The sequence below is a fragment of the Bos javanicus genome, chromosome 2, assembly GCF_032452875.1.
Source record: "Bos javanicus breed banteng chromosome 2, ARS-OSU_banteng_1.0, whole genome shotgun sequence".
In the NCBI taxonomy this organism is placed as follows: Eukaryota; Metazoa; Chordata; class Mammalia; order Artiodactyla; family Bovidae; genus Bos; species Bos javanicus.
This window is the reverse complement of record NC_083869.1, coordinates 132,202,030-132,220,980: the sequence shown is the minus strand read 5'-3', so window position 1 is coordinate 132,220,980 and position 18,951 is coordinate 132,202,030. Positions and strand designations below refer to the sequence as shown.

General features: G+C 48.0%; 1 protein-coding gene across 5 annotated transcripts in view; it reads left to right on the top strand.

Moving 5' to 3' along the window:
* Window positions 1-18,951, top strand: part of VWA5B1 (von Willebrand factor A domain containing 5B1) — a 62,252-nt gene that overhangs the window by 20,521 nt on the left and 22,780 nt on the right. For 2 of the 5 annotated variants that reach the window (XM_061394415.1, XM_061394406.1), the window contains exons 8-14: window positions 3,171-3,347; window positions 7,820-7,930; window positions 10,055-10,257; window positions 11,186-11,300; window positions 12,743-12,928; window positions 16,084-16,267; window positions 17,253-17,443. In XM_061394415.1, the coding sequence (XP_061250399.1) occupies window positions 3,171-3,347; window positions 7,820-7,930; window positions 10,055-10,257; window positions 11,186-11,300; window positions 12,743-12,928; window positions 16,084-16,267; window positions 17,253-17,443 (1,167 nt within the window). The remainder of the gene's footprint in view (window positions 1-3,170; window positions 3,348-7,819; window positions 7,931-10,054; window positions 10,258-11,185; window positions 11,301-12,742; window positions 12,929-16,083; window positions 16,268-17,252; window positions 17,444-18,951) is intronic. The other 3 variants (XM_061394421.1, XM_061394440.1, XM_061394430.1) reach the window with 3 other exon arrangements.

Here is an 18,951-nt window from a genome sequence, read left to right as displayed (position 1 = left end):
CCTGAGTGCCAAGGTAGGCTCAAGAATCAGGGCACACTGCTTTCTATCATCTCCCTTTTTAGGTGAGAAAACTGCAGCTTAGCACCCACAATAACTGGTGAGCTGGGAAAAGGGAGTTGGCTTTCGTGACACTGAGGCTAAGGACATCACCCCGCTCATGTGGGGAGGTTGTGCTGAATTTAAGGGCCTCTCTGGCCCCTGCTGGTCTGACGGACAGAGGACAGTGGAGAGGAACAGACAGGAATGCAGAGAAAACCTACAGCTGATATCCTTCCCTTTGGTAGAGATCCCACCGAAGGCCCCTACTTGGAGGGAGGTAGGGGATGGCTCAGGGAAGGTACAGATGGCTCAGTGCCCACCCCCACCTTGGAGACCCTGCTGGAAACATCTGCCCTCCCAGAGGTGCCCCCAGATGAGTCAGTTGGGAGAAGAGGCTGGAGCCAGGTTCTCAGAGTAGGGGTGGCAATGCCGGGGTGCCACTGGGCTCCGAGAACTGCAGCGTGCAGGCAGGGGGGATCAGCAGTGAGCCTCCCTGCCTGCCCGCCTGCCAAGCCTTAAATCAATTAGCTCTGGGACCGCCAGAGCAAATGAGAATTAATTTGCCACCTTGGGTTGGTTATGCAAATACCCTGTATTCTCATGAGCTTCAGGGATGACAGCCATCAACCCGAAGCTGCTAAGAAGTGATGAGTTTATTGTAATTGGATAATGGCAGCTCAAGGAGACATCAGAGAATCCTGAGCCCGAGGCCCCCACCCCAACCCTCCGAGAGGCGAAAATCAGGCTCCTGTCACTGACGTGGCCATTGCTGCCTTGGGCTCTGTCATCTAGAGAGCTCTGTTGGGCAGTAGCTTTTGGCTAAGGACCTCGCTGTGGGAGGGAGGACCTGATCCCTCACCAGGGAGGGAGGTGAGCACCCAGAAGCATCAGCCAGGGAGAGCTGGGTGGGCTGAGCTGTCAAAAACTGTGATTTAACAAAGTGGGGGCAAATGACACAGAGGGAGACACAGATGGAGATGCAGAGAGAAGCAGAGACGAAAGAGAGACAGACTGAAAATTTTTTTTAAATGATGTACATAGGTCAGTTGCAGACAGAAAAACCCACGAGACTCATCTTCTCATTTATTCATTCAGCAAACAGTAAGTGCCCTGTTAGGCATCAGGCTCTGTTCTAGGCACTGGGAGGACTGAAAATGTCACATCCTTTCCTCCTGGTGCTTACATTCTAGCCCAGGGAAACAGACAAGAAGCAAACATACGAGCAAGATCAGTTACGCAAGGACCAGGGTCTGTGAAAGACCTGAAACAGAGTGACAGGATGAGTGATGAGGCCTGGGTGCTGAAGCCAAATGTTGGAGGAAGCTTATCTCAAAACGAGACCTGGTGGGTTGTGAAACCCTGGGAGGAGGTACAAAGAACTGGAGGCAGAACAATGGTGATATGCTTGGAAGACAGAAATGTGCCCCCTGTGGCCTGAAATGTGGGGCAAACACGAGGTGGACAGGCAGGCAGGGGTCAATCCATAAGGGGCTTCATGAGCCCTGGTGCGGGAATGAGAGGACGCTGTTGCTTAAGCATGAGAGTAACAGGAATGATCACACTGCCTGCTCTGTATGGAACAGATCACAGGGAGAGAAAAGGAAAGAGGCCAGGAAGGGGCTACTGCACAGGTCCAGGCAAAGGTCCTGAAAAAAAGAAAGTGACGTGAAAGTATTAGTCCCTCAGTCATGTCTGACTCTATGCAACTCCATGGACTGCAGCCCACCAGGCTCCTCTCTCCATGGGATTTTCCAGGCAAGAATACTGGAGTGGGTTACCATTCCCTTCTCCAGGGGATCTTCCCAACTCAGGAATCAGACCCAAGTCTCCTGCATTGCAGGTGGATTCTTTACCATCTGAGCCACCAGGGAAGCCCAAGTTGGGTGTTTACAGTGGGGACAGGGAAGAGGACACGTTCAGAAGGTATTTGAGCTACAGAACTGGCGGTTCTCTATTGAGGGAGTAGATACACAGAATGAGGAAGAGGGAGGGGTCAAGGACGACTCCTGGATCTTTGCTTTAACCCGATGGGCAGGTGATGATGTCATCTATTGAACTGAGGAAGGGACCCAGACAGACTGAGAAATAGACAAAGAAAGACGTGTACACACAGAGACAGTCAGAGACAGAGAAAGATGGGGTGGTGAGGGAGGGTGGCGGTGAGGATGGAGAAAATGAGATTTGGTGCAGAGATGACTGCAAGAGTCAAAGACAGTTCAGTAGCAGCATGACAAGGCCAGCTAAGAGGATCCATGAAAAGATACAGAATTGTGGTGGTATCCTTCCTTTAATGTTTCCTGAGCCCATCTTTATACCAAGCTTTATGTGGAGCCCTGGAGATGCAAGAGACTCAAGCATGGTCTGCCTTCAAGTAGCCCCCAAATTAGAGGGGAGACAGAGAGATGAGCAAAAAACTCACAGTGTGAGAAATGCCTGGGTCCCTGCGGCAAATAGCAAGAGCAGCGATGGTTGCTGTTCAGCAACAATTACTCTGCTGAGCGGTGCCCTACAAGTGTTGCATTTAGGCCATACAACTCAGTGAAGTATGTATGTACTCTTGTCCTCATTTCATGGGCAAGAAAACTAGGTAATTAAGTTCATGTAAGATGGGGGCAGGATTTCCAAAGAGGTAAAACTTGAAGCGTGAGTAGGAAGTTTATCAGAGGGAGAGAATCGGTAAACCAGAGAAGCCAAGGTGAGCCCGAGAGTGGCTTATCCCTGGATGTGAAAGGGAAAGAAACGGCTACTCAGCTGAGGGCCTGCACGCGTGTCGGGGCCTTCCCATCTGCAGGCCAGCCCAGTTCATCCTCAGAACCACCCTGAGAAATGGACTTTATCTGTCCCATTTTCCAAAGAAGCAACAGACCCTGAGGAGGGACTGACCCAACATCACACGACTGGACAGTGATAGCTGAGATTCAAACCCGGGTCTTCCCGCCTCCAAAGTCCCTGTTGCTATTGCAACCTGTGAACATCTAGCAGAAGAGCCAGGTAGGGTCAACCTGGAAGTCTTATACGCAGAGGATGAGTGGGATTCTGATCAAACTTGGAGAGTGATGGGGGCCACCAGGGTGAGCCCCCAGCTCTGGGCCCCTTGAATGCTCAAGTGAGAGTTTTCCTTTCTCCTCCAGACAGAAATCATCCGGAAACGCCTTCACAAGGACATCCCCCACCATTCTGTCATCATGCTCAATTTCTGCCCCGACCTCCAATCAGTCCAGCCGAACCTGAGGAAGACCCGTGGGGAGTTTATCTTCCTTGTCGACAGGAGTGGCAGTATGAATGGGACCAACATCCAATGTGTCAAGGTACATTTACGAGGACCCCACCCCCAGGATCTAGGGTTCCAGGGTAACGAGCTTCTCAGCACTTTCTCCTTCCACACCTGAGCCACTTCCTTAAGTGACTATCTCTGGCTAAGAGACATGACGAGCAATTTCTTTTGTATCAGTTTAGACAGAGATCTCTCTGCTCAGTGATATGAGCGGAGGTTAACTGCTGTCCATTTTCAAGGAATGAAGTCATCAGCAACTCCCCTTGGAATTCTCCACAGCTCTGTTGTGTGCCTGCTCTGGCTAAAACGCTTCACTAAGTACTCAGTGGAGAGGGATGTAGAGCAGAGAGGAAGGAAATTAGCATTGGCTGAGGACCTGCTATGAGTCAGGCTCTGTGCAGCCACTTAGTGCACAGCTTGGTGTTTAATCCGGACAGTAATCCTGTGAGGCTGGTCCAGTTGTCCCCGTTTTCCAAATGGGAAAACCCATCCTGAGGGTTTCGGTAATGTACCCAAGGTCATGGTCTAAAATTAAACCCCTGTCTGTCTGTTTCTACCATGTGACATCAGAGATTCATTAGATATGGCCCCTGCCATCAAGGAATGTGTCAAATCCAGTGAAATGATTTGATTCATCTTTTCTCTTTTTTTTCAAATGCCTAATATGTGCAAAGCCCCGATGCTTGGAAATCCAGAAAGAGTGTAAGTGTTAATTGCTCTGTCATGTCCAGGCAACCTCACAGACTGTAGCTCACCAGGCTCCTCTGTCCATGGAATTCTCCAGGCAAGAATACCAGAGTGGGTAGCCATTCCCTTCTCCAGGGGATCTTCCTGACCCAGGGATGGAACCCAGGTCTCCTGCACTGCAGGAAGATTCTTTACTGTCTGGAAAGAGGGCAGGTTGTAAATACAGTTCTGCCCTCAAGGAGCTCACAGTGGGGAACTCCCTGGTGGTCCAGTGGTCAGGACTTCATGCTTTCAGTGCCGAGGATTTGGGTTTCAATCCCTGGTTGGAGAACAAAGACCCTACACAGCATGTGGCTTGGCCAAACCAAACGAAAAACCCAGAAGCTCACAGTCCAGTGAGGTGCACAGCCCTGTTAACCCAGCGCTCCTGGGAGTGTGGTCTTGATGCTTTGGGAGTTCCGAAGGAGAGCAGGTGAAAGAAGAATAACCCCCCACACACACATCCAGAAGCAGCCCGGCTCCTTCAGAAGATCATTCACCTCAATTATGGCATTACCCAACTCTTCTGTGTGTTTTCAGTTGTGCAGATGTCTGCCTCCTTCTCTGGAATTATTCCCTTATTGAGGGGAAAGAGCAGATCTTCCTCGTCTCTCTCCCCATAGGGTCTAGCTCTGTGTTTGTGCATAAAGAGCCCTTGGTCACTGTTTACTGAACTGGGTAAAGGATTACAGTTCAAGAGAGCAAGGGGTGAGTGACCAAGGAGAGGGCTCTGCTGTTGCCTGAAAGTTTATCCCTCCCCCTAGCTTGTCCTTGGAGCAACCTCTTGTTTCCAGGGCAACAGAACCAGCAGGGAGGGATGGGGTTAAGTGGGATCCATGATGGCAGCTGTCTCCTCGGCCTTGCCATGACTGGGTTTGCTCTTGAAGTATGACAGAGCAGTCATACATCAGATCCAAGTTCCTGTTTGAGGCCTCTTGACACTCAGGTGCAGGACTACCCCTGCCCACCATCAAAGGCAAGCAGCAAGGTGGGGAGCTGTCCACAGTGCTAGAGTGCTGAAGCACACGGCAGGCCTGTGTGGCCATGTATATTCCATTCCACAGCTGTACCAATTTGTAAGACATCTCTTCAGTTACTCTAGAGTATCATGGGATCACATACCTAAAACATCGCTTAGAGAGCATTCAATCCCCTTTCCCCACCATTTTCCAAGTAAAGAAATTGAGTTCACAGAAGGCTAAGTGTTCTTCCCAACATCACAGAGCTGGTTCAAGAACCTAAGCCTTCTGGATCTTGACTTGGTGCTCATTTTCCTTACCTTGCTGGCAGGGGATTATACAGACTCTTCCACTAAGAAAACCTGTCTTCTCTGATTATTATTCTTGCTTCATAGCTCTGTGGGAAAAGCAATGCCTGGGTTGCACGGTCACTTCTGCCACAGACTTGCTATGTGGTTTTGGACAAGTTGATTCTCAACTCTGGGCTTTATTTATTCTCGATGAGAAGGGAGGATTCATTCAGGGAGGGCAAGCATATGTCACACATCATTCCATTCCCCTCTCCCAAGTCCAGACAGACATCAATAATTGACCATGATGTCTAACGGTTTATGATGTCCATCTTCTTTGTGAATTATACCTTTTATCATTAAAGAATATTAATCTCTGTTTCATTTAAAAATAAAAATATAATTGACCATGACATTTTTTTCAATGCTGAGCCTGGTCTCAATCTGTATATCCTTCTTAGCTTGGTGTTCCAGGCAGTTACTACCAGTTCGATGGAGTTTGTTGATGAGTGGAAATCCAGTTTCTGAGTTAAAGACCTATTGTCAGAATTCCCTGACAATAGCTTTCTCTAGCTCTGATTTGTGTCTCGGTCCCTTTCCCCTTGGAGTCGCTCATGCTTTCTTTTCCAGTTCAGCTCAGGGAGCTCAAGGTCATCCTTTCACAAATGGCTTTGTGTTGGCACAACCCATTCTGCTAAATGTGCCCCTGTTAGAAAAAGTCACAGAAATTACTCAAGCCACATGTCCCTTTCCCCATTGACAATGAGGCCATTTTGGGGTTGCTGAAGTCTTTAGGTGGCCCATTAGGTTGAAGTTTTAGGAAAACCTAGGCTTTGGGATATAAGGGAGAATAGAAATCTAAACAGTCACGCCAAAAGGCAAAGTTCAGCCAATTTAATTTCCTGCAGCTGGTCTCCTTCAGCTACCAATTGCTGCCAAAAACATGGCTTTAAAAATTGTAATAGGTGTGAGCAGAGACAGTCTATATGGATCAGCAGAATCTCCTGCTAGCAGCAATACACATTAGCAGCCAATGAAAAAATAAACAGATATTGACTTCTTTTGCAGAAAACCAAAATGTATTGACACAAGTAATAAAAGGAGAGGGACAGAACAGTGATGTTAATATTTACAAAGCGGGGTGGGAGAGGGGCTGCAGGGTTGTGGAGCCTGAAAGACCATATGGTGTGAAAGTTGCCAGGATCTACTTGCAACTGTTTGCTTCTAGATTTTGGAGTATAACAGTTTGTTTCTGTGAAGCTATGCCGAGATCCCTGGGATGCCATCAATAAACTCTGTGAGGGTGGGGAAAAGCCCCTCATTCCCGAGTTCTGTGCCAAGGCAGAACCAACATGACTGAAGATCTCAGTGCTGTGCTTTGAAAGCCTCAGCCCTGTTCTTAGGTTTTATGACCCAGTGCAATTCCTCAGTTTCCTTATCTGTAAAATAGAGGTATTTTTATTAATATGTATTTGATAGGGTAAGTAATAATAACCATTTACTGAATATTCTACTGTGTGGCATGCTGAAGTTCAGAAAAATAACATAACTAACCCAAGGTCAGGTTAGTAAAGGTGAGATTGAAACCCAGATATGTTTAACTTCCAAGTGTATCTTCTTAACCACTATGCTGTAATATATGTTATAGAGATGAAAAGAGATAATGTAAAGTGCTTAGCACATAGTGATTGCTTGACATTGATCATTGCATTACATCCTCCTCATCATCAATACCATCATTTTCCCACTTGTCATCACCACCTTCTCTCTGCGTCATTATTTTTAGAATATACCTTGATGAAGGTCTCCTGGTGTTGCCTAGTCAAATAGGGTCAGACCCTTTAATGTTCACAGGCTTGGAGTCAGAGTGACACATTTGAGTCCTGGCTCCACTAGTTTACAATCCAGATGCTCGCAAACAAGTCACTCCACCTCTCTGTGCCTCAGTTTTCTCTTGAATAAAATGAGGGTGATGTTGTGCCTGCCTCAAAGCATTATTGTGAAGATTATGTGAGATAATGCATGTAAAGTACATTCTGGGCATTCAACAGATGAGCTAAAGAGACTCTCCCTAAGAAATGTATCCCTAGCTCATGACAGTGGTGGGGGGCGGTTTCTGATGAGGCCCTGGATGACAGCCAGACAGAAGCCTGTTCCATGGGCAGCGAGACCAGGCCATGTGTCTCCCTTAGATGTCAATTTTGTTTTGGCGGAAAGGAATGCATACTTCCGGCTCTCCTTACCGCTCAGGGTCAGTAGGAGGTGAAATGGAACTGGCAAACTATAATAGAATGGCTTTGAGAAATCAGACTTGCTACATGGATGAGGAGTTTTATGATGATGGCTTTGGCCCAGCCTCTGGTCAGCATCAGTGAATTTCTTGCTCTGGGGGAGGAAGCGTGATCGGGTACAGGCAGAGGGCGAAAGGTTCCCTTGGAGGCTGCCTCTCTGCTGGTATGAGAACACTGCTGTGTAATGACCAAAGGAAGAACCCCTTCTGGAATCCTAAAAGTCCCTTCCTTCCCTATTAGGATGCCATGCTGGTGGCTCTTAAGAGCCTCGTGCCAACCTGCCTCTTCAATGTCATTGGGTTTGGATCCACATTTAAAACCCTCTTCCCTTCCAGTCAGACCTACAGTGAGGTAAGGAGGGGGCATGGTTGGGACGAAGAGGCGTTGGGTGGTGAGGAGCAGAGGCAAGGGAAGAAAAGGAAAAAGGAGGTAACCTCAAGGCCTGCCCTCAGAGGACCCTAACCCCGTGTAGAACCTAGCTGCTGAGGCCAGGAGCAGAGAACCACAGGGGAGTTTCTCCCCTTGCAGGCCATCCGCTGACCTCCCCCTCCCCAAAATAAGGAACATGTGGGGCAAAGTATGGGTGTGCTCAGCGAGGGAGCACAGGGAAGAGGGTACCTTAGGCCTCCCACCCACTGAAGCCTCCCTCTCATAAGAATGATGGACTCACGCAAGGTTGAGTGAAGGCGTGAATGGCAAGGGGCAGAGGAGTGAATAGGTGAGCAAGGGGGCTGAGCGTGGTGCTCCACACAGCTCCACAGCCACCACTCACGACGTGCCAACTTGCTGTTGCCCTTTCTTTGTTCCTCTTTAAAAATGTAAACATCCCTGGAAAAGGTAGCACATCAGATCCTGATTGCTCAGCACAGAGGAGGTTTCCTTTTCTGATGAGTGAGGCAGGAGGTGTGGCAGAAAGACCACTAGTCTAGAAATCTTAAGATTTCTGAAGATTTCCAAACCACAAGGCACAATTTGGAACAAGAAGACCTTGGCCCCAGCAGGATGTTCAGAACAGGAGTATCCTAGGGGATTCCATGGTGACCTAGTGGTTAGGATTCTGGGTTTTCAGTGCTGTGGCCCAGGTCCCATCCCTGGTTGGAGAACTGAGATCCCACAAGCTGTCCAGCAAGGCCAAAAAGAAGGGGGAGGAGGGTGTGTCCCTATACAGGTCTAGACACAGGGAAGAAGGAACAGAGGGATGGAGGGATGGATGGAAGAAGGGGAAAAGGAAGGAAGAAATGAAGGGAGGGAAGGAGAGAGAAAGGGGGAGAAAAGGTGTAGGAAATGAGAAAAGAGGGACATAGGAACCCCTTTTCAATTAAAAATAACTTCTTTATGGGTTTCTTCAATACAGAAATAATATATATTGATTGTCCCATGATTTTTAAATCTAGAGATGGTTGAAAAGAAAAATTTGAAAATCACCCATCATTAGTCAGAAAAAAGAGAAAAAAACCCACTATTAACAGCTTAGTATAAATCCCCTCTTGTTCTAAGCATTTGCACACATTTTCAATAAAGATAGGATTAGACCTCCCATACTGTCTGTATAACCTATTTTTCTAACAGAACAGCCTATCCTGAGCGTATGTCCATGCCAGTAAGTATTAATCTGCAACATAATTTCAATAGTTGCCTAGTATCTCACTACACAGATAGACTGTGACTTATTTAACTAAGCCCCTCCAGTTGAGCATTTAAGTCGTCCCCATTTTTTTCGATTTAGTCATCTTTGCAGCAAAGGCCTTGCATCCATCCTTAATGATTCCCTTGGAATAAATTTCTAGTCTTGCTAGTTCAAAGGGTACATATGCCTTTGAGGACTTTTGATATATTCCATCGCTCCGAGTGTGCATGTTGGAAGAGCTTCTTCCTGAGTCAGGATCAGGAGGATGCAACATCCAGCAGGAATCTGTCCGTGCCCAGTGGCATCCATCCAGTGCCAGAACCCTTGGCCAACTGTGTCTCACAGTACTGGTCCACAAGGGTGGAGATCTGAAGCCCAGATGAGGGAAATGGTTTCCTCAAAGGATCCTAGGAATTTAGTGCCACAGTCAAGCCAGGACTTGAGTCTTAAGATTTCTAGACTACTGGTCTTTCCACCACACCTCCTGCCTCACTCATCAGAAAAGGAAACCTCCTCTGTGCTGAGCAATCAGGATCTAATGTGCTACCTTTTCCAGGGATGTTTACATTTTTAAAGAGGAACAAAGAAAGGGCAACAGCGAGTTAATACATCGTGAGTGGTGGCATCTGGGGCATTGGTAGATGGTGTTATTAGGCACTTCACACCAGAAAATGACCACCTGTTCCTCCTGCACGTGAGGCAGAGATGAAACCGGGAAGAGGAGTCAAGTCTAGTGAGGCTGAACTAAAATTCAGGGCAACAAAGCACTCATCCTCCGGGTTCTGGGCGTCTCCATGCCACATGACAGCCCTGGGGACCACCTCCCTGCCCTCCACCTTCCTCTGTAGGAGAACTTGGCCATGGCCTGCGATAGCATCCAGAAAATGCGAGCTGACATGGGTGGCACCAACATCCTCTCCCCGCTCAAGTGGGTCATCCGGCAGCCAGTGCTCCGAGGCTGTCCGAGGCTTCTCTTCCTGATCACAGACGGGGCCATCAGCAACACCGGGAAGGTGCTGGAGCTGGTGCGAAACCATGCCTTCTCCACCAGGTGGGCACAGGCTGAAGGTCTAGGGCTCGGCTTTTCTGGGCTGCCCTGGGCTGGGGATGCCAGACCTGGGGTAATGTGGAAAACGCCAGAAGGAAAAGCAAGGACCCACATTCCTCCAGTGCTTTGCTTCCAGGGTGGTGTCCAGTTCAGTTCAGTTGCTCAGTCATGTCCAACTCTTTGTGACCCCATGGACTGCAGCAGGCCAGGCCACCCTGTCCATCACCATCTCCCAGACTTTATTCAAACTCATGTCCACTGAGTCTGTATTGCCATCCAACCATCTAATCCTCTGTCATCCCCTTTTCCTCCTGCCTTCAATCTTTCTCAGCATCAGGGTCTTTTCAAATGAGTCAGTTCTTCGCATCAGGTGACCAAAGTACTGGAGTTTCAGCTTCAACATCAGTCCTTCCAATGATTATTCAGGACTGATTTCCTTTAGGATGGACTGGTTGGATCTCCTTGCAGTCCAAGGGACTCTCAAGAGTCTTCTCCAACACCACAGTTCAAAAGCATCAATTCTTCGGCACTCAGCTTTCTTTATGGTCCAGCTCTCACATCCATACATGACCACAGGAAAAACCATAGCCTGGACTAGATGGACCTTTTTTGGTGGTGTGGCTGACTTCAAAGTTTGCCTTTTCCTCACAACAGTTCAGGAAGGATAAGATGCTCACGACCTTGCATCCAGGTCCCAAAGATTAGCCTCAACAGAGAAAGCCCTTCCTGCTTTGGCTCTGCACTGGGGTGGGAGGTGATGGGCTGTCCATGTGTGAATGAGTGTCCATGGATGCCCTTCTTCCTTCTCCCTCACCCTCTGCCTGAAGCCAGGGCCAGCTTTGAGATAGCTCATGATCTGCCCCTTTCCTATCAGGGGACAAAATAGCAGAGAGGGTGGGAAGTACCAGTCTCTTTTCTCCTCCTCTCCCAGGTGCTATAGCTTTGGAATTGGACCCAACGTCTGCCACAGACTGGTGAAAGGGTTGGCAACTGTGTCCAAGGGCAGTGCTGAGTTCCTGGAGGAGGGGGAGCGGCTGCAACCCAAGGTAGGCAGAAGGACCTCAGTCTTTTCTGGTGCTGGAACCTCAGAAGCCCAGACTGGCCACACAGCAACTCAGTGGTGGAACTGGGATTTCACCCCAAATCTGAGCTCTCCACTAGGCCACATTGCACCTCAGGGAGAATCACAGGTGGAGGCACAGAGTGGGCAATTTCTGGAGTTAGTGCAGGACACTAGATGCCCTTGTCTCCATCCACTGGGTCATATGTTCCATTCATCCTGGGTGGGTTGGATTGGGGCTGCCAAAGGAATCACTGCCTCTTGGATATGAGTTGTGTCTGGGGTCCTTTCTGGACGTGTTCCTGATGATGATAAATGATGGTTCAGAAGAATCTAAAGGGCCCAGAAGAAATCAAGGCCATTAGTCTTCTCTCCATGTCCTGTATAATTGGCACAAGTAATCCAGCCCTTAGAGAGTCTCTGTGTTGGTCCATATCCTCCAGGGACAAGAAACAAGAAAGCTGAAGAGCAAGAGGTTTCTTGAGGGATTAAAATCTGTGGAAGGGAAGAGGAAACAGGAAGGAAAACTCTTGAGTCCATGTGCAGATGCAGCACTTGTGAAAGGGAAGGAGGGAAACAGAATTGAGCAGGGAGAGCCTCAGACGTCAGTGTGGGTCTGGCAAGGTCTTAACCAACCCACCAGGGATCTCTGGAGCAAGAGTTGCCCATTAGGTCATCTGTGTTGGGTGGAAAGGCCAGGCACTGCTCATCTGTTGCCTCGGGGCTTCCAGGGAGCTGTGCGGTCTTGGTTTGAAAGATGAGGCATTGCATGTGGAGACTGCCATCTAACTGCATTCCTTGCAGCAAAAGAGCACAGTCTGTCTCAAAGGAAAGATTGAAAGTGCATCTCTACGGCTGCCATACTCCCCAGATCATTTTTTCTCCACCTTTGTAGTACATTTGAGGAAATCACTCTAGGGGATGCTAAGCCACTAAGTGCTAAACTAGCTGTCATTTATTGAACACCTGTCTTGTGGCAGATACTTGAAATGCAGTATCCCAAGTAGTCCTCTCAACTACACTGAGAGTGGAGAATTACCAACTCCCTTTAACAGAAAGGGGCCCAGGAAGGTCTGTGGCCCAGGAAGACAAATTGACTTGCTCAAAATCACTATTCGAGCCATGTTTTGACACAACTTGCTGTATGCCCCTGACTCATCATAATCCTACTTTGAGTCTTGGGTTTTTCTCATTTATAAAATGCTAAGCTTAGAGGTGACAGCAAAGATCTGCTCCAGCTCTGACATTCTAGGAGTCTGAGATGCTCAGATGCATGTTCACCGCTGAACAGGCCGCCCCAAGGTCTCTCATCACTTCCTGTCTGCTACTCCTCCTCATGCTCACGCTCACATGGTCTTCATGCTCCTCACGTGTGCATATCCCCACGCACACATCCCCTGCAACCTGTGTTCTGACCTTGCCCAACAGATGGTCAAATCCCTGAAGAAGGCTATGGCCCCAGTCCTGAGTGATGTGACTGTGGAGTGGGTCTTTCCTGAGACCACCGAGGTCCTGATCTCACCTGTCAGCACCAGCTCCCTCTTCCCTGGAGAACGGCTGGTGGGGTATGGCATTGTCTGTGATGCCTCTTTATACATCTCCAATCCTAGAACTGTAAGTATTTTAGAAATTCCAGGAGTCGGTGGGGGTCCAGAACCCTGCCCACAAGGCCATCCTTGGCTGGAAAGACTGTTTATTTGTGGCAGCCAGGAGCCAATTGGATTTGGGTTTACTGCTGTGGGGTATAGTTGTTAGGCCATAGGCATTCAGTCAAGTGGTGACACCGCTTGGATAAATGCTACTATCTCAGTCTGCGGTTCTCTAGGTCCCCTGCAGCTGAAGAACTTGGGGAACATGTTTAAAATGTAGAGCCCTTGCTCCAACCCAGGTCTACTGAATAAAACTTAGTGGCTAAGGCCCAAGAACATACATTTTACATAATTGACCCAAAGTAGGTTATGGGTATATTCGATGAACAATTCAGTTCAGAACAGCACTTATGTTTCCTTCCCCCAAACACTCTAATCCAGCCATATATCCTTAGAAGAATTTGTGTTTTATTTCTTAACATGGATAATTCTGTTGTATGTGGTGGCATAAGTGGGATAAAAGCGAGGAGCTTCTCAAAGGAGGTGAAACCCTAAATGCTAAAATGTAGAAGATTGCCCAAAAGCTATTTTCTCACTTAGCTTCCCTCTTTACTCTTTAGTAAGTCTCTCAACTCCCCTTTAAAGGATTTGTCATCTTATTTTCTTTTTAAACCAGAGTCACAAACTCAATGCCCAGAGGGACTGGGCAGGTATAAAATGAATGAAATGAACTTGTTATAAAAATTGAAGGGGAAAATATCATGAAGGATGGCAGACATTCCTGACAGAGAGGAAATGAGTGGTGGTGAGGAATATAGCAAACTGGATCACACAGTTCCGTTCAGTTCAGTCGCTCAGTCGTGTCTGACTCTCTGTGACACCGAGAACCACAGCACACCAGGCCTCCCTGTCTATCACCAACTCCTGGAGTTCACCCAAACTCATGTCCATTGAGTCGGTGATGCCATCCAACCATCTCATCCTCTGTTGTCCCCTTCTCCTCCCGCCTTCAATCTTTCCCAGCATCAGGGTCTTTTCAAATGAGTGAGCTCTTCACATCAGGTGGACAAAGTATTGAAATCGCAGCTTCAAAATCAGTCCTGCCAATGAACACTCAGAACTGATCTCCTTTAGGATGGACTGGTTGGATCTCCTTGCCGTCCAAGGAGACTCTCAAGAGTCTTCTCCAACACCACAGCTCAAAAGCATCAATTCACACATCCTGTCTAAATTGTCAGCCCCTACTCAGGTCTAACAAAGCATTGCCATGGAAGAATGTAGACCTTGTGTTAAATGTATTTCCAATCTTTCAAGAAAAGTTAGGATTTCATTTGAAATTTTCAGATGTTATATAGATATGGAATCTCTTAAGAACCATGGTCAGTAATATTAAGTGTATTCTGGAGAGTAGGGTGTTCAACTGCAGAGAAAACATGCTAAACCAAACGCTGGTCAAGACTTTGCACAGACTAGACCCTTCTTGGAGGCCTGGGAGGTAGTAGGTCATCCCCAGACTACTACTACTAGCAGGGATTATCAAGTCCATTCTTTTGTCCTAACGCATGAGACGAGCAATGCTTTCTCCTCCTACTAGAACAGTTGTTGGGTAAAGAGTGTGATTATGACTTACCCTCCTGAAAGGCAATCTGCTGCTAAGTCGCTTCAGTCATGTCCAACTCTGTGCGACCCCAGAGATGGCAGCCCACCAGGCTCCCCCGTCCCTGGGATTCTCCAGGCAAGAACACTGGAGTGGGTTGCCATTTCCTTCTCCAATGCATGAAAGTGAAAAGTGAAAGTGAAGTCGCTCAGTCGTGTCCGACTCTTAGCGACCCCATGGACTGCAGCCTACCAGGCTCCTCCATCCATGGGATTTTCCAGGCAAGAATATTGGAGTGGGGTGCCATTGCCTTCTAGAAATAACTAATAAAATTAGACATATATAACTATTCAACCCAGCAAAACCTCCTAAGAGTCAAATACATAGAAACAAAAGTGATATAATAGATTTATGGCCAAGAATTTATTGTAGTATTTTTTATGGTGGCAAAAACATAAATGGCCACAAAGCAAATGCTTTATAATAAGGGGTGGTACAGTATCGTACAGTCAAATGTTTAAAAGAGTAGTTGATATGAAAGATTTCCAAAATGTTTTAAGTGTGAAATTCAAGCTACTGACAAAATGTAAGTAATATGGTCCAGATTTTGTAATACAAGGTGGCCACAAAAACCTTTATATTTTTTATAGTTTATAACGTGGGGAATGGAATGAGGGCAGCAGATAGTTCACGCTGCTGTTTTTGTTTATCTATTTGGAGACAGCAATACATTTAGAATTACACTTTTAATTTAACAAAGAATATAATTATAAATATTAACAGCATCAGATTAGATCAGATCAGTCGCTCAGTCGTGTCTGACTCTTTGTGACCCCGTGAATCGCAGCACGCCAGGCCTCCCTGTCCATCACCAACTCCCAGAGTTCACTCAGACTCACGTCCATCGAGTCAGTGATGCCATCCAGCCATCTCATCCTCTGTCGTCCTCTTCTCCTCCTGCCCCCAATCCCTCCCAGCATCAGAGTCTTTTCCAATGAGACAACTCTTCGCATGAGGTGGCCAAAGTACTGGAGTTTCAGCTTTAGCATCATTCCTTCCAAAGAAATCCCAGGGCTGATCTCCAATTAACAGCATAAGTGATATGAAAAGCCATTTCCATTCATCGTCCCTTAAACAGCTGCTGCTGCTAAGTTGCTTCAGTCGTGTCCGACTCTGTACAACCCCATAGACAAAAGCCCACCAGGCTCCCCTGTCCCTGGGATTCTCCAGGCAAGAACACTGGAGTGGGTTGCCATTGCCTTCTCCAATGCATGAAAGTGAAAAGTGAAAGGGAAGTCACTCAGTGATGTCCTACTCTTAGCGACCCCGTGGACTGCAGCCTACCAGGCTCCTCCATCCATGGGATTTTCCAGGCAAGAGTACTGGAGTGGGGTGCCATTGCCTTCTCCGCCCTTAAACAGCAGTCTGCCTAAATTCCCCGAGCAAGCAAAACCGTTGCCTATTATTCTGGTTCTTCAAAGGTGGAGCCTCCACCATCTCCTCTCACACCCCTTGCTGCCCTTTGGATGTCCTTCTTGACACCTAGCTTCACTCTAAGTCCTCTTTTCTCTCCCTCCCTCCAGGACAAGAGAAGACGATACAGCATGCTGCACTCTCAGGAGTCCGGCAGCTCTGTCTTCTACCACTCACAGGATGAGGAGCCCAACCCAGACAGCGGGGACTGTGTCAGGAGCGTGGGGGCACCGTTCAACCCGAGACAGGCCAAAGACGCCCAGCCGTCCAGCGGAGACGCCACCCCCAATCCCGGTTAGTTGGCTGCTGTTTGTACTTCAGCTTCAGGGAAGCCATGACTGCTACATTTTTACTGAGTACCTACTATGTGCTAAGTACTTATTAACAATCTCAGTGAATGGTTAGCAGCTGCAGAGGCGGGTTACTATTACATCCACTTTACAAATGAGGAAACCGAGACTTGGAGAATTTTAGCAACTCAGCTGACTAAGCTCATGGAACCTGAAAGAGGTAGAGTACAGATAAAGAGTCTGTATCCATCTTCCTCCAAAACTTCTTTATGGCATTAGTTTCCATCCGTAGGGTATTTACTGGTCACCTACTAAGGCTAGGTCCTGAGCACAGAATGGGAAGCAAAGATGGCTCAAACATGGCACCTGTCCCTCAGAAGCCTTCTGACTTTGAGAAAGACACAATTGTCCTTAATTCTGTTAGAAAGCAGAGTGACAAGGACCATAGGAAAGCTTAACAAACTGTAGGAATCCCAGGGAAAAGGACATCTGGCAGAGGATATTAGCAAAGACATAAAGAGGGCACCAGTTCTTAGAAGTGGGGAGAGGAGATTCCAGGCAGCAGGGACTGCCTGAGCTAAGACGTCGAGGTGTTGTGGCTAGAGAACACACACACGGCCAGTATGTTTGGAGCACAGATGCCTGGAAAAGGAGTAGAAAGAGTGGCTGGGCAGATAGTTTAGAGCTGGGTTAGGCAAGGCTTTGGATGCCAGGTGAGGTGAGACACCCGCCTATGTTTCAGTAGGTAAGTGAACATGAAAGTCACTCAGACATGTCCAACTCTTTGCAACCCCATTGACTATACAGTCCATGGAATTCTCTAGGCCAGAATACAGGAGGGGTAGCATTTCCCTTCTCCAGGGGATCTTCCCAACCCATTAGGTAAGCAGTAGAAACCTCAAGAAGCATCCAAGCAGGCAAGGGGTCTATAAGCCACTCTCTCTTTCTCCACCCTGATGGCTTGCTTCTCTGTCACCACTCCTGCCCAGGTCTAGACCTCTCCCAGCGACGGCGGGCATATAGCACCAACCAGATCACCAACCATAAGCCCACCCCAAGGACCCTCATAGCCAGTGACCCCACAACGGCTACCAGGAGATACCCGCTGCGGAAAACCAAGCTGCAGGACCTCACCAACCAGACCAGCCTGGATGCTCCTTGGTGGCAGATTGATTTGCAGGTACCCTAGCAGGGAATTTTGGAGTTAGGGCTCACCATAGATGGGAGGAGCTGTGTCTCCTGCTTCAGTCAGAAGGATGGAGCTTGACTGCAATTTACACCAACATGAGTCACTTCCTCCTGTTTCCAAATCTTTACCTACCTGACCTCCAATTGACACCTTCCTAATAATGGTACTCATCGGTCAACGACATCACATATTCTCTTCTCATAGAACTTCCCAGTTGTCAAACAGCACCGCATTTGCACTCTCATTTGATTTTACAGTACCCCTTGGAAAGGAGGGAATGTAGGAGCTAGCCACCCCTACTCTGTACAGGTGTGGAAAGTGAGGGTCACAGAGGTAAAGTGACTTACCTAGGGTCACTCAGCCAGTCAGGGGATTGCAACCCAGGACCTTTTGCCTGCAAAGCCCTTGCTTTCCCCTCTTCATCCCTTTCTGCACCCTCTGCAAACCTCAAGGGTTGTACATTCATCTGGGGCAGAGATCATCTCAGAGTCAGAGGCACAGCAGGACCAATTATCCAGTGTCCAGCTCGACTAGGGTTCCTCAGCCCCCACACTATTGAAGCAGTAACTCTTGGTTGTGGGGCTGTCCTATGTACTGTAGAATGTTGGGCAGCTTCCTTGGCATCTATCCACTGGTTGCCAGTAACACTACCATCCCCAGTTGGGACAACCAAACATGTCTGCAGACACTGCCAACTGTCCCCAGGGCAGGGCAGCAAAATCACCGGGTTTGAGAAACACCGTGGTAACCCAGATGGATGTTTGCTATGATCTGTATGCCTCAGCCCATTTTCTTACAAATGGGCTTTGCATAGCATTGTCATTGTGAGTCTGTGGTTCCATAAAAGTAGCCTTTTATCCTCCCATTCCCCCCAATAACCCCATCCTCCCCTATCTGCACATATACATAAGCTCTCTGCACTCCCCAGCGATGGAAACACTGCCACCTTGTCCCTGAAGGTGCTTCTCTGTGCTTAGCCAGGAACCATTCGATGTGGTTAGAAGACACTGACTGGAGTCAGACAGACGTTGCCTAACCTCTCTGAGTCCCACCTTTTCATGTCTGCAAAGGAGAGACTAGCTTGTCAGACGACTGGACTAAGAGTCACCAACAGATGTTTACTGGGAGCCAACCATAGGTGGAAGACTCTTGCAGCATCTGCTGATAAGAGATAAAGTAGCTAGTGCAGCGCCTGGCACACAGTAGGTGTCCTTTATTTTTTGGTTTCTTTTTTTAATGCATTTGTTTGTAACTGAAGGGCAATTGCTTTGCAATGTTGTGTCTGTCTCTCCGGCGCACCAACACGAGTCAGCCGTAGGTAAACGTATGTCCCTCCCTCGAGAGCCTCTCTCCCACTTCTCAGCCCAGCCTACCCCTCTAGTCTGTCATAGAGCACTGGTTTGAGCTCCCTGAGTCACCCAGCAAATTCCCACTGGCTTCTATTTGACATGCGGTAGTGAGTACGTTTCCAGGCTACTCTCTCCACTCGTCCCTCTCTC